The 18,600-nt window shown below is 39.2% G+C and overlaps 1 protein-coding gene across 1 annotated transcript in view; it reads left to right on the top strand.

Moving 5' to 3' along the window:
- The first annotated feature begins 339 nt into the window (after positions 1–339).
- The window catches only part of ACADL (acyl-CoA dehydrogenase long chain), a 41,444-nt gene continuing 23,183 nt past the window's right edge, over positions 340–18,600 (top strand). Inside the window, exons 1-4 of the mRNA XM_003254021.2 lie at positions 340–643; positions 5,467–5,622; positions 8,439–8,576; positions 10,013–10,177. Coding sequence (XP_003254069.1) covers positions 567–643; positions 5,467–5,622; positions 8,439–8,576; positions 10,013–10,177 — 536 coding nt within the window. The 5' untranslated portion in view covers positions 340–566. The remainder of the gene's footprint in view (positions 644–5,466; positions 5,623–8,438; positions 8,577–10,012; positions 10,178–18,600) is intronic.

Raw genomic sequence — 18,600 nt, 5'->3', positions numbered from 1 at the left:
CCATCCTGGCTAACATGGTGAAATCCTGTCTCTACTAAATCCTGTAGCGGATTAATTCGTTCTACTTGCTATTACCAATAAATAGCACGGGCTCCCAGAGCTATGCCTGGCTAACTCTATCACCTTCAAGGGTTTGCTCAAACTATTCAGTTGCCCACTTTAAGTAAATCAATTTCCAACGTTACAAAATAAACTTCATGTACATTTTTATGGTTAGGTATTTGCGCGTATTTGGGGGCTCCATAGCTTTCATCCGTTACTCAAAGCGCTTCAGGACTCTAAAAAGGCTCAGAGCTGCTTAGATAAACAAGAAAGAATGCTGCAAGCAAAAGCAGCAGTTTCGCTGTAAAATCCTATTGCTGACAGCCAAGAGGGGCGTGTTCCCTCGCGACCAGCCTGTGGTGTCGTTGGGGCTCCGGAAGAGCGCGCGCAGCGCCTTTATCAGGGCGTGTGCGAGCGCTTTTTTGGGAGGATACCACAGGTGGACGCCTCAGCTGATCGTCCTCCCTCCCGGGGACCCTGCCCCGAGTCGCCTCCGTCGCCCCGCCGCCCCTAGTGTTTCGGACATGGCCGCGCGCCTTCTCCGAGGGTCCCTACGCGTCCTGGGCGGCCACTGTGCGCCGCGCCCGCTGCCCCCCGCCCGGTGAGTGCCAGCCGGGACTTCCGCGGCTGCAGGCCCGGAGGCTGTGGGGCGGGGCAGCGAGTCACTCCTGTCGCTGGCTTGAAGCGGGGCGGTGCGCGCGCGGCTGGGAGTGCTCCGCCACTCCGGCGCGGGGCTAGAGCTGGCCTCCTTTCCTGGATGCCGCGGACTGGGTGCAACCAGCTTCGGGGCGGAGGAAAAAGGGGTGTCAGCCGTGCCGCCCCGAGAACAGACCCCGAGCCCACGTCGGGGAAAGCCGAAAGATTTCTCCAGAAGCTCATTCCGGAGCCCCAGTCCAGCCCGTCTAGTTCAGCGGCCTGCAGTGAGACCGGGGAGCCTGCGTTTTGGGAGGAGGTGGTCACCCCCTGGGCCCGGCTGCAGGAGCGCGGGCTGCGATCTATGTCCCAGTTTGAGCTGTGAACCCGGCGTTCCCCACGGCTTAGACTCGCCGCGCAGTAGTGAACTTGGGACCCGGACTCAGTGCCCCGGCTGCGGCGCGGACCAGAAGTGTCCAGGACAAGCTGGGCTAGAAATGACCTGGCGAGGGTTCCATTAAACAAAGAAATTAGCTTTAGATTTATCAACAAATCTAACTACAGAGGATTAATGAAGAGTCTAAGTAATTCAGTGACTACTAAGGTGGTGTTTATAATATGATCAAAAGTTTCAGATACTGTCTGATGCATAAAATCTATTCACTGGGTAAACAAATTGGAAGCATGGAGAATTCATTATTTAATGAGGGTGAAGGAACTGGCAAATTTGCGAATGACGGCATTGGTGTAAGGTACTCTAATTTTCTTTGAGAGCTATGAAACAAAATGCCTACTTTTCCTGGGGAGATTTGGGAAGACGTCATTGAGAAGGTGACTTTTCTTTAGGATACATACTTAACTCTTCCTTGGAACATTAAAAGACAGTGATCCTCAAACTTTTTTTTTTTTTTTTTTTTTGAGACGGAGTCTCACTCTGTATGTAGCCCAGGCTGGAGTGCAGTGGCGCGATCTTGGCTCACTGCTGCAACCTCCGCCTCCCGTGTTCAAGCAATTCTCCTGCCTCAGCTTTCCTGAGTAGCTGGGAGTACAGGCACGCTCCACCACACCCGGCTGATCTTTTTAGTAGAGACAGGGGTTTCACCATATTGACCAGGCTGGGCTCGAACTCCTGACCTCGTGATCTGCCCACCTCGGCCTCCCAAAGTGCTGCCTCAAACTTTTTGATAACAGCCCTTATGCTCTTAAACTTACAGGACCTCAAATGTTTATGTAGGTTATATCTATCTGTCTGTCGTTATCAAAAGGTATCTACATGACTGAGAAATTTTACAAATATTTAGTTTATTTAAAAGTTACAATAAGAAGCTCATTACATGTTAACATAAATGACAGTTTTTATGAAAAATAACTTTTCCTAAGCAAACAGAAAAAAAGTGAAAAGAGTGACATTGTTTTACATTTTTACAACTCCCTTAATGTCTGGCATAATAAAAGATAACCAGATAACTACATCTGCTTCTGTATTATCCATTGGTGTAAGTTAGTTTGATTGCAGCATGGCAAGAAAATCTACCCTCAAATAGAGTTTCATGGGCGTCGGTGTGAAGAGACCACCAAACAGGCTTTGTGTGAGCAACATGGCTGTTTATTTCACCTGGGTGCAGGCGGGCTGAATCCGAAAAGAGAGTCAGGGAAGGGAGATGGGGTGGGGACGTTTTATAGGATTTGGGTAGGTAAAGGAAAAAGGGGGGTTGTTCTCTGGTGGGCAGGAGTGGGGGGTCACAAGGTACTCAGTGGGGGAGCTTTTGAGCCAGGATGAGCCAGGAGAAGGAATTTCACAAGACAATGTCATCAGTTAAAGCAGGAACAGGCCATTTTCACTTCTTTTGTGGTGGAATGTCATCAGTTAAGGCAGGAACTGGTCATCTGGATGTGTACGTGCAGGTCACGGGGGATATGATGGCTTAGCTTGGGCTCAGAGGCCTGACATAGAGAACACTGGAAAAAGGGAGACCTGAGAGACCCTCTGAATGGGCTGGGGGGCTACAGTTTTGTTGTAACAGCTTTTTGACCTTTAATGTGCAAAGGAATCACCTGGGAATCTTGTTAAAATACAGCTTCTGATTCAGTGGGTCTGGGATGGGCCCTGAGATTGTGTATTTATAACCAGCTTCCAGGTTATAAATGTGTGGAAGGTGCTGGTGGAGATTGTCTCCCTTTTAAAATGTAGGAGACTTAAAAAAAAAAAAAATAGCCTAGCCAATAAGATTAGTTGCAGTTTATTGCCTTAGAGAAAAAAAAGCCAATTTTTCCATTACAGATTTCTTCATCTTTAGACTGAGAAATACGTGTTGCAATAAACTCCCTGCCAAGTGTTTTGATTTTCTTCCCTCTGCGTATTCTCTCTTGACCACTTTTGATTGACCTGAAAGTCTTTATTCTTTTGGCATTTCTTTTGCTGTCCTGTGTCTTTATGTATTTTACTTAAAAATATTGCAGAGATTTCCTTAACACAGTATAGGCTATTCAATTTTAATATCCAGTAAGACTCAATTTTAAATTCTGGCTCTATTATTTACTTATTATGTTGACAAATGATTCAGTGTCTTACAGCCCCAGTTTCCTAATCTCAGCATATTTTTTTTCTGAGGGAAACTCTCAAGTATGGAAAATCTATATGGACAAATACGTGCTTTATAGTTTTATCTCTACTAGCAAGAAAAAGGAGCCGATCATTTCCATTATAGGGATAAAGTAGATGTTAGTTTATTTGATGCAACAGGACAATGGTCAAGGTCCCCTGCATGTCCTGGTCCCCTGTTATCTCTTCTTCCTAGAATCTCTGACCTCATCTACTCTTCTCAGCCCACTCTGGCTACACTTGCCTCCTTGCTCTTTCTAGAACACATCAGACACTGTTCAGACATACAGCCTTTGCTCTAGTTGTTCTTTTGTCCTAAAACTCTTTTACTCTAGAGGTATGCCTGGCTAACTCTATCACCTTCAAGGGTTTGCTCAAATCTCACCTTTCTGGTTTACCCTACCCTGACTGCAGTATTTTTTTTCTTTTTCTTTTCTTTTTTCTTTTTCTTTTCTTTTTTCTTTTTCTTTCTTTTTTTTTTTTTTTTGTTTGTTTTTAGTGACAGGGCTCACTATGTTGCCCAGACTGGTTTCAAACTCCTCAGCTTAAACAATCCTCATGCTTCGGCCTCCCAAAATGCTGGGATTACAGGTGTGAGCCACCAAGCCCCGCCTACTACATTATTTCATACAGCAACCTCTCTGTCTCTGCCTCCCCGCAGGCACATACTCCTGATCCCTTCTCTACTTTTCTTTTTCCATAATACTTACCACCATCTAAGGTATTATATAATTTGCATATCTATAGTTTATTGTTTATTCAGTCTCCCTTTGTTAGAATGTAAGCTTAAAAGCCAAGATCTTTGTCCTCATCTTAGTCCTTTGTTCGTTATTGTATCCCAAGTTACTAGAACAGTGCCTGGCACAGAATTGGCACTCGTAAATATTTGCTAACTAAATGAATGAATAAGCCACAAAAAAAATGATAATTAGGGAAACCTTAGAAATAAGTTGTAATAGCAACTGGGCGCAATAGCTCATGCCTGTAGTCCCAGCCCTTTGGAGGCCGAGATGGGTGTATCACTTGAGGTCAAGAGTTCAAAACCAACCTGGTCAACATGGTGAAACCCCGTCTCTACTAAAAATACAAAACTTAGCTGGGTATGTGTGGCAGGCGCCTGCAATCTCAGCTACTACAGAGGCTGAGGCAGAAGAATGGCTTGAACCGGGAAGGCGAAGGTTGCAGTGAGCCAAGACTGCACCACTGCATTCCAGCCTGGGCGACAGAGCCAGACTCCGTCTCAAACAAACAAATGAAAAAAAAATAGGAAGAAACATGTAATAGTAATAAGTTATTTTTTAAAAAACCCTTTAAGTCTACTTTGATTAGTTACATGAAATAGATCTTTTCTGGGTAAGGACTAGAAAAGAAAAGGCAGGGTCCAACTAAGGAAGAAATACACTAAATTAGAATTTAATGCAAAATAGAAAAAGCATCCTTTGGCAAGATTTGAATATATGATAAGTTTTTTAGATGTGAACTTGAAAATATACAAAATGATGCATAGATTTTCAAAATTTCTTTCAGGGGTACTTCAAGGGTAAAAAAGGCTGAAGACCACTGAACTAAAGGAACTACAAAAGAGTCTCATTTGAAGCTTGGTGTGGGAGGGATGGGAGTAGGTCTTAAATAATTCCATTTTACAGAATCTTTATCAGAGATTGATGGGTATTTTTATCTCCACCCAGATTGGGTTTGTAATGTGGTGATTACATCAACATGGTTTGCATCTTATACACCTGCAATTTGAAATTGTGTGAATCTGGTTAAAATACTAGTTTTGGAGGCTTTACATTATTTTAAACATTGTACATGATATGAAAATTTATCAGTATTACTCTATTGTACTATTTGAATTTTACATAATGTAATCCATATGTCACCTGACAATACTGCATTTCACCTCAAGTCAGACCTGTGGTTAGTTCTAGGCATCATCTTCTTTAAGGATTTGGAGATAGAGACTGAGTTGAATAATGATAAGGTACTTCTTAATTCCAGCTACATGAGGCAGATTCCATCAAAACTGGTGGCACTCAAATTTGAACCCAGCTTTGTCATAATTCAAACTCTTTCTACTTGCCTCTCAAGTTTCTCTGTGAAAGAAATCCATGTGGTTCAGTGGCACTAATTTGGATATGAAGAGTAACAATTCACTTACTTTTCCTATTGCATATATTTTTTTTAAGATGTTCTCATTCCGGAGGGGAAGAACGTCTAGAAACTCCTTCTGCTAAAAAATTAACAGATATAGGAATTCGAAGAATCTTTTCTCCAGAGCATGACATTTTCCGGAAAAGTGTAAGGAAGTTTTTCCAAGAAGAAGTGATTCCTCATCACTCAGAGTAAGTGGCACATTTTCCTCTAATGTAATGTATACTAGGGGTATGATAGGACCATTTCCTAGAATGCCATATATTGCTATACAGAAAACATAGTATGTTCAGGGCTTTATTAACATTTTTACTGCTCTTCACCATAACACTATAAGATCCCAGGATTCTTAGAGCTTTTTAAATGAATTTTAAAATGTGCTATACACTAATAAGAAAATTTGAAAATTTCCATCTTAGTCTAAGAGTAGTATTTTTGAAAACCATGGGTAAGTGGTAACAAAATACTAGTCAATTTCATAGTCTTTCTTTTTCTGCTTCATGAATTAATTAAACTGTAAAAACCCAAAAAGTCAGCACAATGCAAACCTTGGTAAGCAATTGGTTACCTCTGGATAGTTCTTGATTAATTAATTACTATTATTTTATTGACCGGAAACTTATCATTTCTATTACAATAAGATTTTGCTTCATTTCCAAAATTCACTCAATGCTAGTACAGATGCTCCTCAATTTAGTATGGGGTTACAAGTTGAAAATATCATAAGTCAAAAATGCATTGTTATTATGTTATTCTTATGTTATTATAAAAACAAAAAAATTCTCAGCACCGTTATTATGTTAGAAGCAGAATTTAGAAGATTAGTAAAAATGAAGAGAGAAATGGTTCAGGAACATCATAGGTTTGTGAGGTTTTACACACCTAGCCTACTAAATGCCATAGTTTAGGCCAGCCTACATTAAACATGCTCAAAACAATTACATAAGCCTACAGTTAGGCAAAATCATCTAACACAATGTCTACTTTGTAGTAAAGTATTAAATAACTCATGTAATATATTAAATATTCTAATGAAAGTGAAAAACAAAATGGTTATATGGCTACTTGAAGTAAGCATGTTTTCGACTGAATGTGTATTGCTTTTGCACCATCATAAGTAAAATAATTGTAAATTGAACTGCCATAAAGTACAGAAACATCTGTTCTTTACAACATTTAGAATGGTTTTAAAATAGCATTAAAAGTAACTTCCATTAGGTTTTTACTAATACCTTCTTGGTAAGAATGACCAAAATAAGCTAAACTCAGAAGCCAGAAGCCATGATTAGTCTTCGGTGAAAAGCAACTAGCTTCTGTTTTTTGAGGGTTTGTTTGTTTGTGTGTTTTTTTTTTGTTTTTTTTTGAGACGGAGTCTCGCTCTGTCGCCCAGGCTGGAGTGCAGTGGCGCAATCTCGGCTCACTGCAAGCTCCGCCTCCCGGGTTCACGCCATTCTCCTGCCTCAGCCTCTCCGAGTAGCTGGGACTACAGGCGCCCGCCACCACGCCCGGCTAATTTTTTTGTATTTTTAGTAGAGACGGGGTTTCACCGTGGTCTCGATCTCCTGACCTCGTGATCCGCCCGCCTCGGCCTCCCAAAGTGCTGGGATTACAAGCGTGAGCCACCGTGCCCGGCTTGTGTGTTTTTTAAGACATGGTCTCACTGTGCTGCCGAGGCTGGAGTGCAGGGGCATGATCATAGCTCACTGCAGCCTTGAACTTCTGGGCTCAAGTGATCCTCCTGCCTTAGCCTCCCAAAGTGCTGGGATTACAGATGTGAACCACCGCATCGGGCTTCAACCAGCTTATTAAAGACAAGAGACACATAGTACACCTTGCTCTGGTAGGATCGCTTTTGTTTATTTCTTCACTGCTTTTAAATTTTGTTCCAGAAAAAATGTTAAGAAGGCTTTGAAATAAAATAATAGGAGCTGACAAATTTTAAGTCAATAATAAAAATATTTCCAAAGCTACTTTAAGCAAGAACTGTATTCAAAACACACATGATAATCCAAGTCTTAAAAATTTTTGTGGTGTCAGTATCTTCAAATACCCCATATCTTACTAACTATAATCCACTTAAAAACACAAAAAGTCTCAGATATTTTTTCACTATCTCCAACTAGCCATCTGTTTCCTCATTCTGCCATTCTCATTTTTAAAGAAGAAAACCTGAGGTTGCCTACCTTACACAAATGTCTAATGTTTTCAGAAGTTAATTTGATATAGAGCTATGGTGCAAGGTGCTTCTGCTCTCCTGTTCTTCCTATTTAAACTGTAATGAGGTGCCCTACTTTGTCAGCTTTTGTATGCTTGTCCCATAAGTTCAGCACTTTAAGGAAATATGCCAAGGAGAATTGCCTTTTACAATACAGGTTAGGCAAATTCCCATGACAACATGCCATAACTAAGCTTGCATGTAAGAGTACCAGCTGAGCAAAACTACATCAATGAATATCAGTGAGTATAATTTTCAAGTCCAATAAATAGTCAGGATGGGGAAAGACAATGGCAAATATGAATAAGAGGAGAGGGCTGGGTGCAGTGGCTCATACCTGTAATCCTACCGATTTGGGAGGCTAAGGTTTGAGGACTACTTGAGGCCAGGAGTTCACGACCAGCCTGGGCAACATAATAAGACACTGTCTCTACAAAAAAAATTTTTTTTTAATTAGCCTGGCCTTGTGGCAGGTGCCTAAAGTCTTAGCTGCTCAAGAGGCTGAGGTGGGAGGATTGCTTGAACCCAGGATTTTGAGGCTGCAGCGATCCATGATTGTGCCACTGCACACCAGCCTGGGTCGCAGCCCTGTCTCAAAAAAAAAAAAAAGCAGAAAAAAGGAGGAAGAGAAGTGATAAAAGAGTCAGAGGCAAATAGAAGCATATGGCTAATGTAAATAATTACCTTAAATTAAGAATGCATTTCTGCACAAAATCATTCATAAGTTCAAAGTTGTGGCCATTTAAATAATATTTAAAAATTCTCTGAATTTAAAATATTTGTTATTTGCAGATGGGAGAAAGCTGGAGAAGTAAGTAGGGAGGTTTGGGAAAAAGCTGGAAAACAAGGACTGCTTGGTGTCAATATTGCAGAGCATCTTGGTGGAATTGGAGGGGATTTGTACTCCGCAGCTATTGTCTGGGAGGAGCAGTAAGTATGGACACCTTTAAGGTTGAGTCTTGTTTTGTAAACACACCACTCACCTTTCTGAAATGACCAAACAAACAAACAAATAAACGTTTTCTAATCTTGGAAGATTGAAAATTCAGTGTAAAATGTAAAAGATTATACCCCTCATGCACTCTTGCACATTTTTTGAATGTGGGATAATAGGAAAATCCTTTTAAGTTGCCAAAATAGGTACTATTGAAAATTAAAGAGATAGTTTTTTTTTTCCTGTCAATGCTTATGGTTACTTTTCCCCCTTAGAAAAGATATTTGAAAGAGAATAGCAGAGTAGAAATATATTTCCATCAAATATACTAGAATTTTAGTATACAAGAACAAATAAAGATTGCAGTTGAAAAATGGGCAAAGATTTGAAGCAATAATTCATCAAAAAAGAAATGCAAATAGGTTTTTTTGAATGAGAAAAGTTCATCCTTAGTAACAATCAAATGCAAATTAAACTGATCTGGAAGTATCATTTTGAGTATCTATAATATTAGTGAAAATGAAAAATCCTAATACCCAGTGCTGACAAGATTGCAGTGAAAGTGACATACACTATTGGTGGCATTATAAATTAGAACAATAAATTTTGGGGGGAATAAAAAGGTGAAAACATATTTAAAAAAATATGTTCCTGCTCTTTGACATAGAATGCCACTTTGGGGAATTTATCCTAAGTAAATAATTTAATAGGAAAAATAGATGCTGTGTTCAGAAATCATTGTCATGTTAGGTCACAGTTATCCAAATGTTGAAGCAATCTAAACATCCAGCAGTGGGAGAATGGATAAGTAAATTATAGTACATAAACAACTTGGAATATTTTGCAGCTATTTAAGATTAAAATATATGTAAAAAATAGGATTTTGTTGTGTCACATAATTTATTTTTAAATTTTAAATTTTTATTTGTGTGTGTGTATGTGTGTCATAATTTTACAAGAAAATAGCAAAGTACAAAATTCACTCCATGACTCCATGTTTTGTTTTTTGGTCCTTTTTTTTCTTTTTTTCTATTTTTTGCTTTTTTATTTTTTATTTTTGTTCTTTTGTTTCTTTGTTTTACCAAGACTCCATCTTATTAGAATATATCCTTATGGCAAAGATAATTAGAGGAATACAGTTATTCCACTGTGTTAGAGGAATACAACTGCAGGTGATTCATATTTTAAAATATTTTATCTCTCAATTAAATAAGTGTTCATTGAACTCTGGTAGACCACTGTTATTGTGTTGGAACCAGAAATTTTAAAATTAGTAAAAACAAAAAGAGAAAACACTCAGGAATGTCATAGGTTTGTGATGAGATAGGCCACTACCAAACAATTTGATAGGACCTTTAATACATTGTTGTTATAGTAGTCGTTTTTTAATTGCTATTTTGTGCTCTAATTTTTCTTCTTTTTTCATTCTAAGAGCTTATTCAAATTGTTCAGGCCCAGGTTTTAGTATTCATTCAGGTATTGTCATGTCCTATATTACAAACCATGGCTCAGAAGAACAGATTAAGCACTTTATTCCCCAGATGACTGCAGGCAAATGTATTGGTGCACTGGCAATGACAGAGCCTGGAGCTGGAAGGTAAGTTAATATTTAGTTGGCTTTGGATTCTTGGAAGCAGTGCCTTAACATTTTCTCAGTACTTGGTGAATACACAGACTGAGCTATATGCTAGGAGGAAGGCAAAGATGAACACAGGATAATTCATGACCTCAAGTCGGAAAATAACAATAAAGCGGATTATAATGTATGCTATGTTTGAGATACTAACACAGTTTTGTGCAAAGAAAATGGTAGTGTGTAAGTTGAATTTTCACCATAATGAATTTTAGGTGTAGGATGAGATTCACATGTAAATACCAAGCAGTTCGTTACAAAGGTATATTTGGAATTCTGGAGACAAGGATGGAGTAGCAATAGGTTTTAAAAGTCTTTCATTTATAAGAGTTGATACAGTTGGAATGAATAAGATCACATATTGAGTTATTTGCTGGTTATTTCATAAGTGTCTTCAGTGTGCCAGGTATACAGTAGTGAACAAAACAGATGTGGCCCCTGTGCTTACTGAGGAGAAGGGCAAGAAATAAGCAAGTATATATTTTTGTAATTATAAATTATTATAAGTACTGTGAAGGAAACGAAGTACTGTGAAGGAAACGAAGTACTGTGCTGCAGACTAATGGTATGTTTGTGTTTGGTGGGATAAGGAAAAACAAATTTAGATGTGAATGCTAACAAAAGCCTATAAAAAGTGTTTGTATTTAAACTGAGATTTGACAAATGAGAAGGAACCAGTTTTTTAAGAATGGGAGAAAGAGCTTCCACAGAGTGGGACCTGATCCTCAAGAGGAAAAATGAAACACAAAAAAGGGACCAAGGAGAAAAATCTGGGCATTATGTTTCATTTGGAACTGTACAAAAGAAGATGGAGCAAGAGAGACAGAAGGATTGAGAGTTTTAAAGAAATCTAGACATGAGTAGGAAGAGAAGTCAGTTGGAAAGACTGTAGGAAAGGAGAAAGAAGTTAGTAATGTCAAGGCCACCGTGATGTTGAGAATGGAGAAGAGGTTCTGGCAGGCCTGATGATCCTTTGTGATTTCAGTGGGGTGGAGGGGCAGAAGTACTTTTTATGGGAGTGAGATGGTTATTGAGAAAACAGAGACAGGGAACACAAAGTAATCTTGCTCAGAGCTGAGTAGTAAAAGGAAATGTAGAGAGGGGGCAGTGGTTTGAGGCTAACTGGCAAGGGAAATTATTTATGTTAAAGACAGCAGCAACTTGTGGGTCAACAGAAAGCAAATAGTGCAAAGGAAGAACTTAAAGATGCCAAAGAAGTGGTAAGTGAAAAATCCAGGAATTGTTTTTGCGGAGGTCAGGCCCTCCTTTTTTATTGTAACATTTTCTTTTCTGACAGTGTTATTTATTTTTAAATCTCTTAATATTCTATAGCATGACTTGCAATATCTTTACATTGTATTTATCTTTTTAAGATATAAATCCCTAATTATAGGTCAATACTACAATTTTGTCAAAGATTAAAGGTTTCTGTTCACTTCTGTTGCCTACAAGTGTGATCTAAACAAGTAGAAATTTAACCTTCTTCCTTAAAATTTGCTTTTAATTTCATTAACTACCCGGCTGACTGCCAATATTCAGATTGAGTTGTATTAGCTGTGTGGTTAGCATGTTCCACTTCCAGCTCATTGCATGTTAGCTCTCAAAAAGAGGCTATAGAATAAATGAAATCTTGATTTATCTCTAATTTAGACATGCAAACAAAGGTTCATGTGATTTTTGTTTAAAGTCTCTGGCCTTATCTTCTGTGGTTAAGTGTATATAATTAATAAGGAAACCTGAGAATGAAGATGGAGAAAATAAGCAGATTGCTTTCTTTCTTTCTTTCTTTCTTTCTTTCTTTCTTTCTTTCTTTCTTTCTTTCTTTCTTTCTTTTTTTGGAAGGTCATTGAAAGTCATGAGAGGATAGTAAATAAGTCAGGTATTTAGAGAGATGAGCAAAGAGCCCATGTGGGTAAGAGAATATAAGAACAGAGACAAGCCACAGATGAAGAAGAGTAATAGAGTGTTGAGGAATTATGGAATTACGGTAGGGAAAAGCATGTGGGAAGAAAAGAAGATAGAAGATGGAATATGGTTCATTTTGCCTGCCCTCAGAGATTGATTGAGCACTGTCTGTATTTTTGGTTTGATTTGGCCTCCACAGAAAAAAATGTTGCAATTGCTGAAAAACATCCAGAATTTCACTGGCCCTTTCCCCTTCCATGGAGGAAAGCTTCACTATATATAATTATGTATCTTTGTATGTTGTATTACTTTAGCATTTTATAAATGCTTTCATGTTTACTTTATTTTATTATTTTTTAAAGAAATAGAGATGGGGTCTTACTATATTTCCCAGGCTGGTCTCAAACTCCTGGACTCAAGCATTCCTCCTGCCTCAGCCTCTCAAAGTGCTAAGATTATGGGTGTGAGCCACTGCACCTGATCTCATGTTGATTTTATTATATGGCTATTATAATAAGATATATGGAATACAGAGATATGATTTCTATATAAGAAGGAAACAGAAAATAATAAATGAAGTATTTTAACCAAGTTCGTAGAGCAAATTGTTGACAGCATTGGAGCCAGAGTGTTCTGACACCAGCTGTGTGATCTTGGGTAAAAATCTCTGAGCTTCAATGTCTCTTATCAATGAAATTGAGAAAATGATACTTAAGAAGATTATTGTGAGGGTCTAACTTGTTGGCTTTACTAAGTAGTATACTTTTTCATTTTTAATATTTCATATATAACATTCAAAAATTTAGGAAAAATTTACAAACTGAGCTATATCATTACCTTTATTTCCTTTGATATGTCCCTGTATAGAAGAATTTTTTTTTTTAAACAGAGTCTCACTGTTGTCACCCAGGCTGGAGTGCAATGGCGTGATCTCGGCTCACTGCAACCTCCACCTCCTAGGCTCAAGCTATTCTCCTGCCTCAGCCTCCCAAGTAACTGGGATTACAGGCGCCCACCACCACACCCAGCTAATTTTTGTATTTGTAGTAGAGACAGGGATTCACCAGGTTGGCCAGGCTGGTCTTGAACTCCTAACCTCAGGTGATCTACCTGCCTTGGCCTCCCAAAGTGCTGGGATTACAGGCGTGAGCCACTGCACCCAGCCATGGAAGAATTGTTTTAATAAACTATGTACAGACGTTAGTTACTGATACTTTATGCATACTTATGATGAAAAATATAATGTTAGAATACAATAGCATTCAGGCCAGGCACAGTCTCTTGTTTATAGTGGAGGTTGGTCATATAGGCACCCTCTGCCTGGCAGGTACCAAAAGTTCGGATCCCTAAAAGGAAAGCAGGTATTCAGCATAAGCCAAATTGTTTGCGCAAACAGTTCAGACAGTAAGCCACCCTCATGAGTACTGGGAATGGTGGGAACTCTCCTGAAATCCAGATTCTCAGATGCTAGCCACGGACAATGTTGTAACAGGCCTTTCTAAGGATAGCAGTCTCAGGCCTGCTATATTAATTCTTTTCTGTATACTTGGCATTTTAATAATATAATTTAACAAATGTTTATTGAGTGCCTGTTATGTACAAAGCAGCATGCTAGGCACCGAGCATATAAATATGATCTTGATACACCACGTGTTCTCAAAAAACTTGAGTCAGATAAGTGCAGTAGGTGGGAAAGATAATTCCTTTTTATTATAATTGAAATTCAAAGTAAATGGCTCTAAGAGAGTATATTTGTTGCCTTATGGCATCTGTGACAAATTATCAGAGACTTGGTGGCTTAAGACAACAGAAATTTATTCTTAACAGTTCTGAAGGCTAAAAGTCCAGAATCAGTATTGTTGGGCCCAAATCAAGGTATCAGGAGGGCCACGCTTCCTCCAGAGGTTATAGGGGAGGATCCACTCCTTTCCTCTTCTATTTCTTGGTGGCTGTTGGCGTTCCTTGCCTTGTTGCCTCATCACTGCAGTCTTTGCCCTTGTGGTCACATTGCTTTCTCTCCTGTCTATGAAATCTCTCTTTACCTCTCTTTTATAAGGACATTCGCATTTAGGGCTCATCCAGATAATTCATGATAATCTCTCTATCACAACATCCTTAAATTAATCACATCTGCAAGACTCTTTTTCCATGTAAGGTAGAACAGCCTCTAGGGTATAGGACCTGATATCTTTAGGGTCATTATTTAGCCTAATACAGAGAGTGATTTTAAAAAAAAAAAATGCAATCAGATGCGGTGGCTCATGCCTGTAATCCCAACACTTTCGGAGGCCAAGGTGTGCAGATCATGTGAGGTCAGGAGTTCAAGACCAGCCTGGCCAAAATGGTGAAACCACGTCTCTACTAATAATACAAAAAAATTAGCCAGGCATGGTGGCATACGCCTGTAATTCCAGATACTGGGGAGGCTGAGGCAGGAGAATCACTTGAACTGGGGAGGCAGAGGTTGCAATGAACCGAGATTGTGCCATTGCACTCCAGCCTGGGCAACAAGAGCAAAACTCAGTCTCAAAAAAAAAAAAAAATTTTGGATCTTTCCTGCTTTCTCTTGTGGGCATTTAGTGCTATAAATTTCCCTCTGCACACTGCTTTGAATGTGTCCCAGAGATTCTGGTGTGTTGTGTCTTTGTTCTCGTTGGTTTCAAAGAACATCTTTATTTCTGCCTTCATTTTGTTACGTACCCAGTAGTCATTCAGGAGCAGGTTGTTCAGTTTCCATGTAGTTGAGCGGTTTTGAGTGAGTTTCTTAATCCTGAGTTCTAGTTTGATTGCACTGTGGTCTGAGAGACAGTTTGTTATAATTTCTATTCTTTTACATTTGCTGAGGAGAGCTATACTTCCAACTATGTGGTCAATTTTGGAATAGGTGTGGTGTGGTGCTGAAAAAAATGTATATTCTGTTGATTTGGGGTGGAGAGTTCTGCAGATGTCTATTAGGTCCGCTTGGTGCAGAGCTGAGTTCAATTCCTGGGTATCCTTGTTAACTTTCTGTCTCGTTGATCTGTCTAATGTTGACAGTGGGGTGTTAAAGTCTTCCATTATTATCGTGTGGGAGTCTAAGTCTCTTTGTAGGTCACTCATGACTTGCTTTATGAATCTGGGTGCTCCTGTATTGGGTGCATATATAATTAGGACAGTTAGCTCTTCTTGTTGAATTGATCCCTTTACCATTATGTAATGGCCTTCTTTGTCTCTTTTGATCTTTGTTGGTTTAAAGTCTGTTTTATCAGAGACTAGGATTGCAACCCCTGCCTTTTTTTGTATTCCATTTGCTTGGTAGATCTTCCTCCATCCCTTTATCTTGAGCCTATGTGTGTCTCTGCACGTGAGATGGGTTTCCTGAACACAGCACACTGATGGGTCTTGACTCTTAATCCAATTTGCCAGTCTGTGTCTTTTAATTGGAGCATTTAGCCTATTTGCATTTAAAGCTAATATTGTTATGTGTGAATTTGATCCTGTCGTTATGATGTTAGCTGGTTATTTTGCTCGTTAGTTGATGCAGTTTCTTCCTAGCCTCGACGGTCTTTACAATTTGGCATGTTTTTGCAGTGGCTGGTACTGGTTGTTCCTTTCCATGTTTAGTGCTTCCTTCAGGAGCTCTTTTAGGACAGGCCTAGTGGTGACAAACCCACAGCCAATATCATACTGAATGGGCAAAAACTGGAAGCATTCCCTTTGAAAACTGGCACAAGACAGGGATGCCCTCTCTCACCACTCCTATTCAACATAGTGTTGGAAGTTCTGGCCAGGACAATCAGGCAAGAGAAAGAAATAAAGGGTATTCAATTAGGAAAAGAGGAAGTCAAATTGTCCCTGTTTGCAGATGACATGATTGTATATCTAGAAAACCCCATTGTCTCAGCCCAAAATCTCCTTAAGCTGATAAGCAACTTCAGCAGTCTCAGGATACAAAATCAATGTACAAAAATCACAAGCATTCTTATACACCAATAACAGACAGAGAGCCAAATCATGAGTGAACTCCCATTCACAATTGCTTCAAAGAGAATAAAATACCTAGGAATCCAACTTACAAGGAACGTGAAGGACCTCTTCAAGGAGAACTACAAACCACTGCTCAATGAAATAAAAGAGGATACAAACAAATGGAAGAACATTCCATGCTCATGGGTAGGAAGAATCAATATCGTGAAAATGGCCATACTGCCCAAGGTAATTTATAGATTCAATGCCATCCCCATCAAGCTACCAATGACTTTCTTCACAGAATTGGAAAAAACTACTTTAAAGTTCATACGGAACCAAAAAAGAGCCAGTATTGCCAAGTCAATCCTAAGCCAAAAGAACAAAGCTGGAGGCATCATGCTACCTGACTTCAAACTATACTACAAGGCTACAGTAACCAAAACAGCCTCGTACTGGTACCAAAACAGAGATATAGATCAATGGAACAGAACAGAGCCCTCAGAAATAATGCCGCATATCTACAACTATCTGATCTTTGACAAACCTGACAAAAACAAGCAATGGGGAAAGGATTCCCTATTTAATAAATAGTGCTGGCTACATATGGCTAGCCATATGTAGAAAGCTGAAACTGAATCCCTTCCTTACACCTCATACAAAAATTACTTCAAGATGGATTAAAGACTTACATGTTAGACCTAAAACCATAAAAACCCTAGAAGAAAACCTAGGCAATACCATTCAGGACATAGGCGTGGGCAAGGACTTCATGTCTAAAACACCAAAAGCAATGGCAACAAAAGCCAAAATTGACAAATGGGATCTAATTAAACTAAAGAGCTTCTGCACAGCAAAAGAAACTATCATCAGAGTGAACAGGCAACCTACAAAATGGGAGAAGATTTTCACAACATACTCATCTGACAAAGGGCTAATATCCAGAATCTACAATGAACTCAAACAAATTTACAAGAAAAAAACGAACAATCCCTTCAAAAAGTGGGCGAAGGACATGAACAGACACTTCTCAAAAGAAGACATTTATGCAGCCAAAAAACACGTGAAAAAATGCTCATCATCACTGGCCATCAGAGAAATGCAAATCAAAACCACAATGAGATACCATCTCACACCAGTTAGAATGGCGATCATTAAAAAGTCAGGAAACAACAGGTGCTGGGGAGGATGTGGAGAAATAGGAACACTTTTACACTGTTGGTGGGACTGTAAACTAGTTCAACCATTGTGGAAGTCAGCGTGGCGATTCCTCAGGGATCTAGAACTAGAAATACCATTTGACCCAGCCATCCCATTACTGGGTATATACCCAAAGGACTATAAATCATGCTGCTATAAAGACACATGCACACATATGTTTATTGCAGCACTATTCACAATAGCAAAGACTTGGAACCAACCCAAATGTCCAACAACGATAGACTGGATTAAGAAAATGTGGCACATATACACCATGGAATACTATGCAGCCATAAAAATGATGAATTCATGTCCTTTGTAGGGGTGAAACTGGAAATCATCATTCTCAGTAAACTATCGCAAGGACAAAAAAATGAAACACTGCATATTCTCACTCATAGGTGGGAATTGAACAATGAGAACACATGGATACAGGAAGGGGAACATCACACACTGGGGACTGTTATGGGGTGGGAGGAGGGGGGAGGGATAGCATTAGGAGATATACCTAATGTAAATGACGAGTTAATGGGTGCAGCACACCAACATGGCACATGGATACATATGTAACAAACCTGCACATTGTGCACATGTACCCTAAAATTTAAAAGTATAATAATAATAAAATTTAAAAAAAAATGCTGAGGGGCATAAAATATAAACACCACTGTATTTATTACTCTGTTTTTGCATTGCTATAAAAAATACCTGAAACTGGGTAATTTATAAAGAAAAGAGGTTTAAGTGGCTCACAGTTCCACTGGCTGTATAGGAAGCATGGCTTGAGAGGCCTCAGGAAACTTACAATCATGGCAGAAGGCAGAGGGGAAGCAGTCATGTCCTACATGGCCAGAGAAGCAGGAAGAGAGAGAAGGGAGATGTGCTACACACTTTTAAACAACCAAATCTCATGATAAGTAGCTCACTGTCACAAGAACAGCAAGGGGAAAGTCCATCCCCATGATCCAATCAGCCCACCAGGCCCCCTCCTCCAACACTGAAGATCGTAATTGAACATGAGATTTGGGTAGGGACACAGAGCCAAACCATATCACCCACATAAAGAAGACGAATTGGAAAAATTACACAAGTAATGTGGACTATTTACACACTCTGCTATTTATTATATGATATTAATAAAAATTGGGACCTAAGTGTTTTAACAATAAGGGATTATTTTTTTAAATTATGGTAAATCCATGATGATGCTCTGTTCAGCTAATAAGAAGTCATTCGATATTGTTAACAGATCAAAATCATATTATATTGTTCCAGTTTTATGAAAATGCATATATATGTATAGTTATATCCATAGAAAGATATTGGAAAGATATACC

This window comes from Nomascus leucogenys, chromosome 22a, assembly GCF_006542625.1.
Source record: "Nomascus leucogenys isolate Asia chromosome 22a, Asia_NLE_v1, whole genome shotgun sequence".
Lineage (NCBI taxonomy): Eukaryota > Metazoa > Chordata > Mammalia > Primates > Hylobatidae > Nomascus > Nomascus leucogenys.
This window is presented reverse-complemented; position numbering and strand designations above follow the sequence as displayed.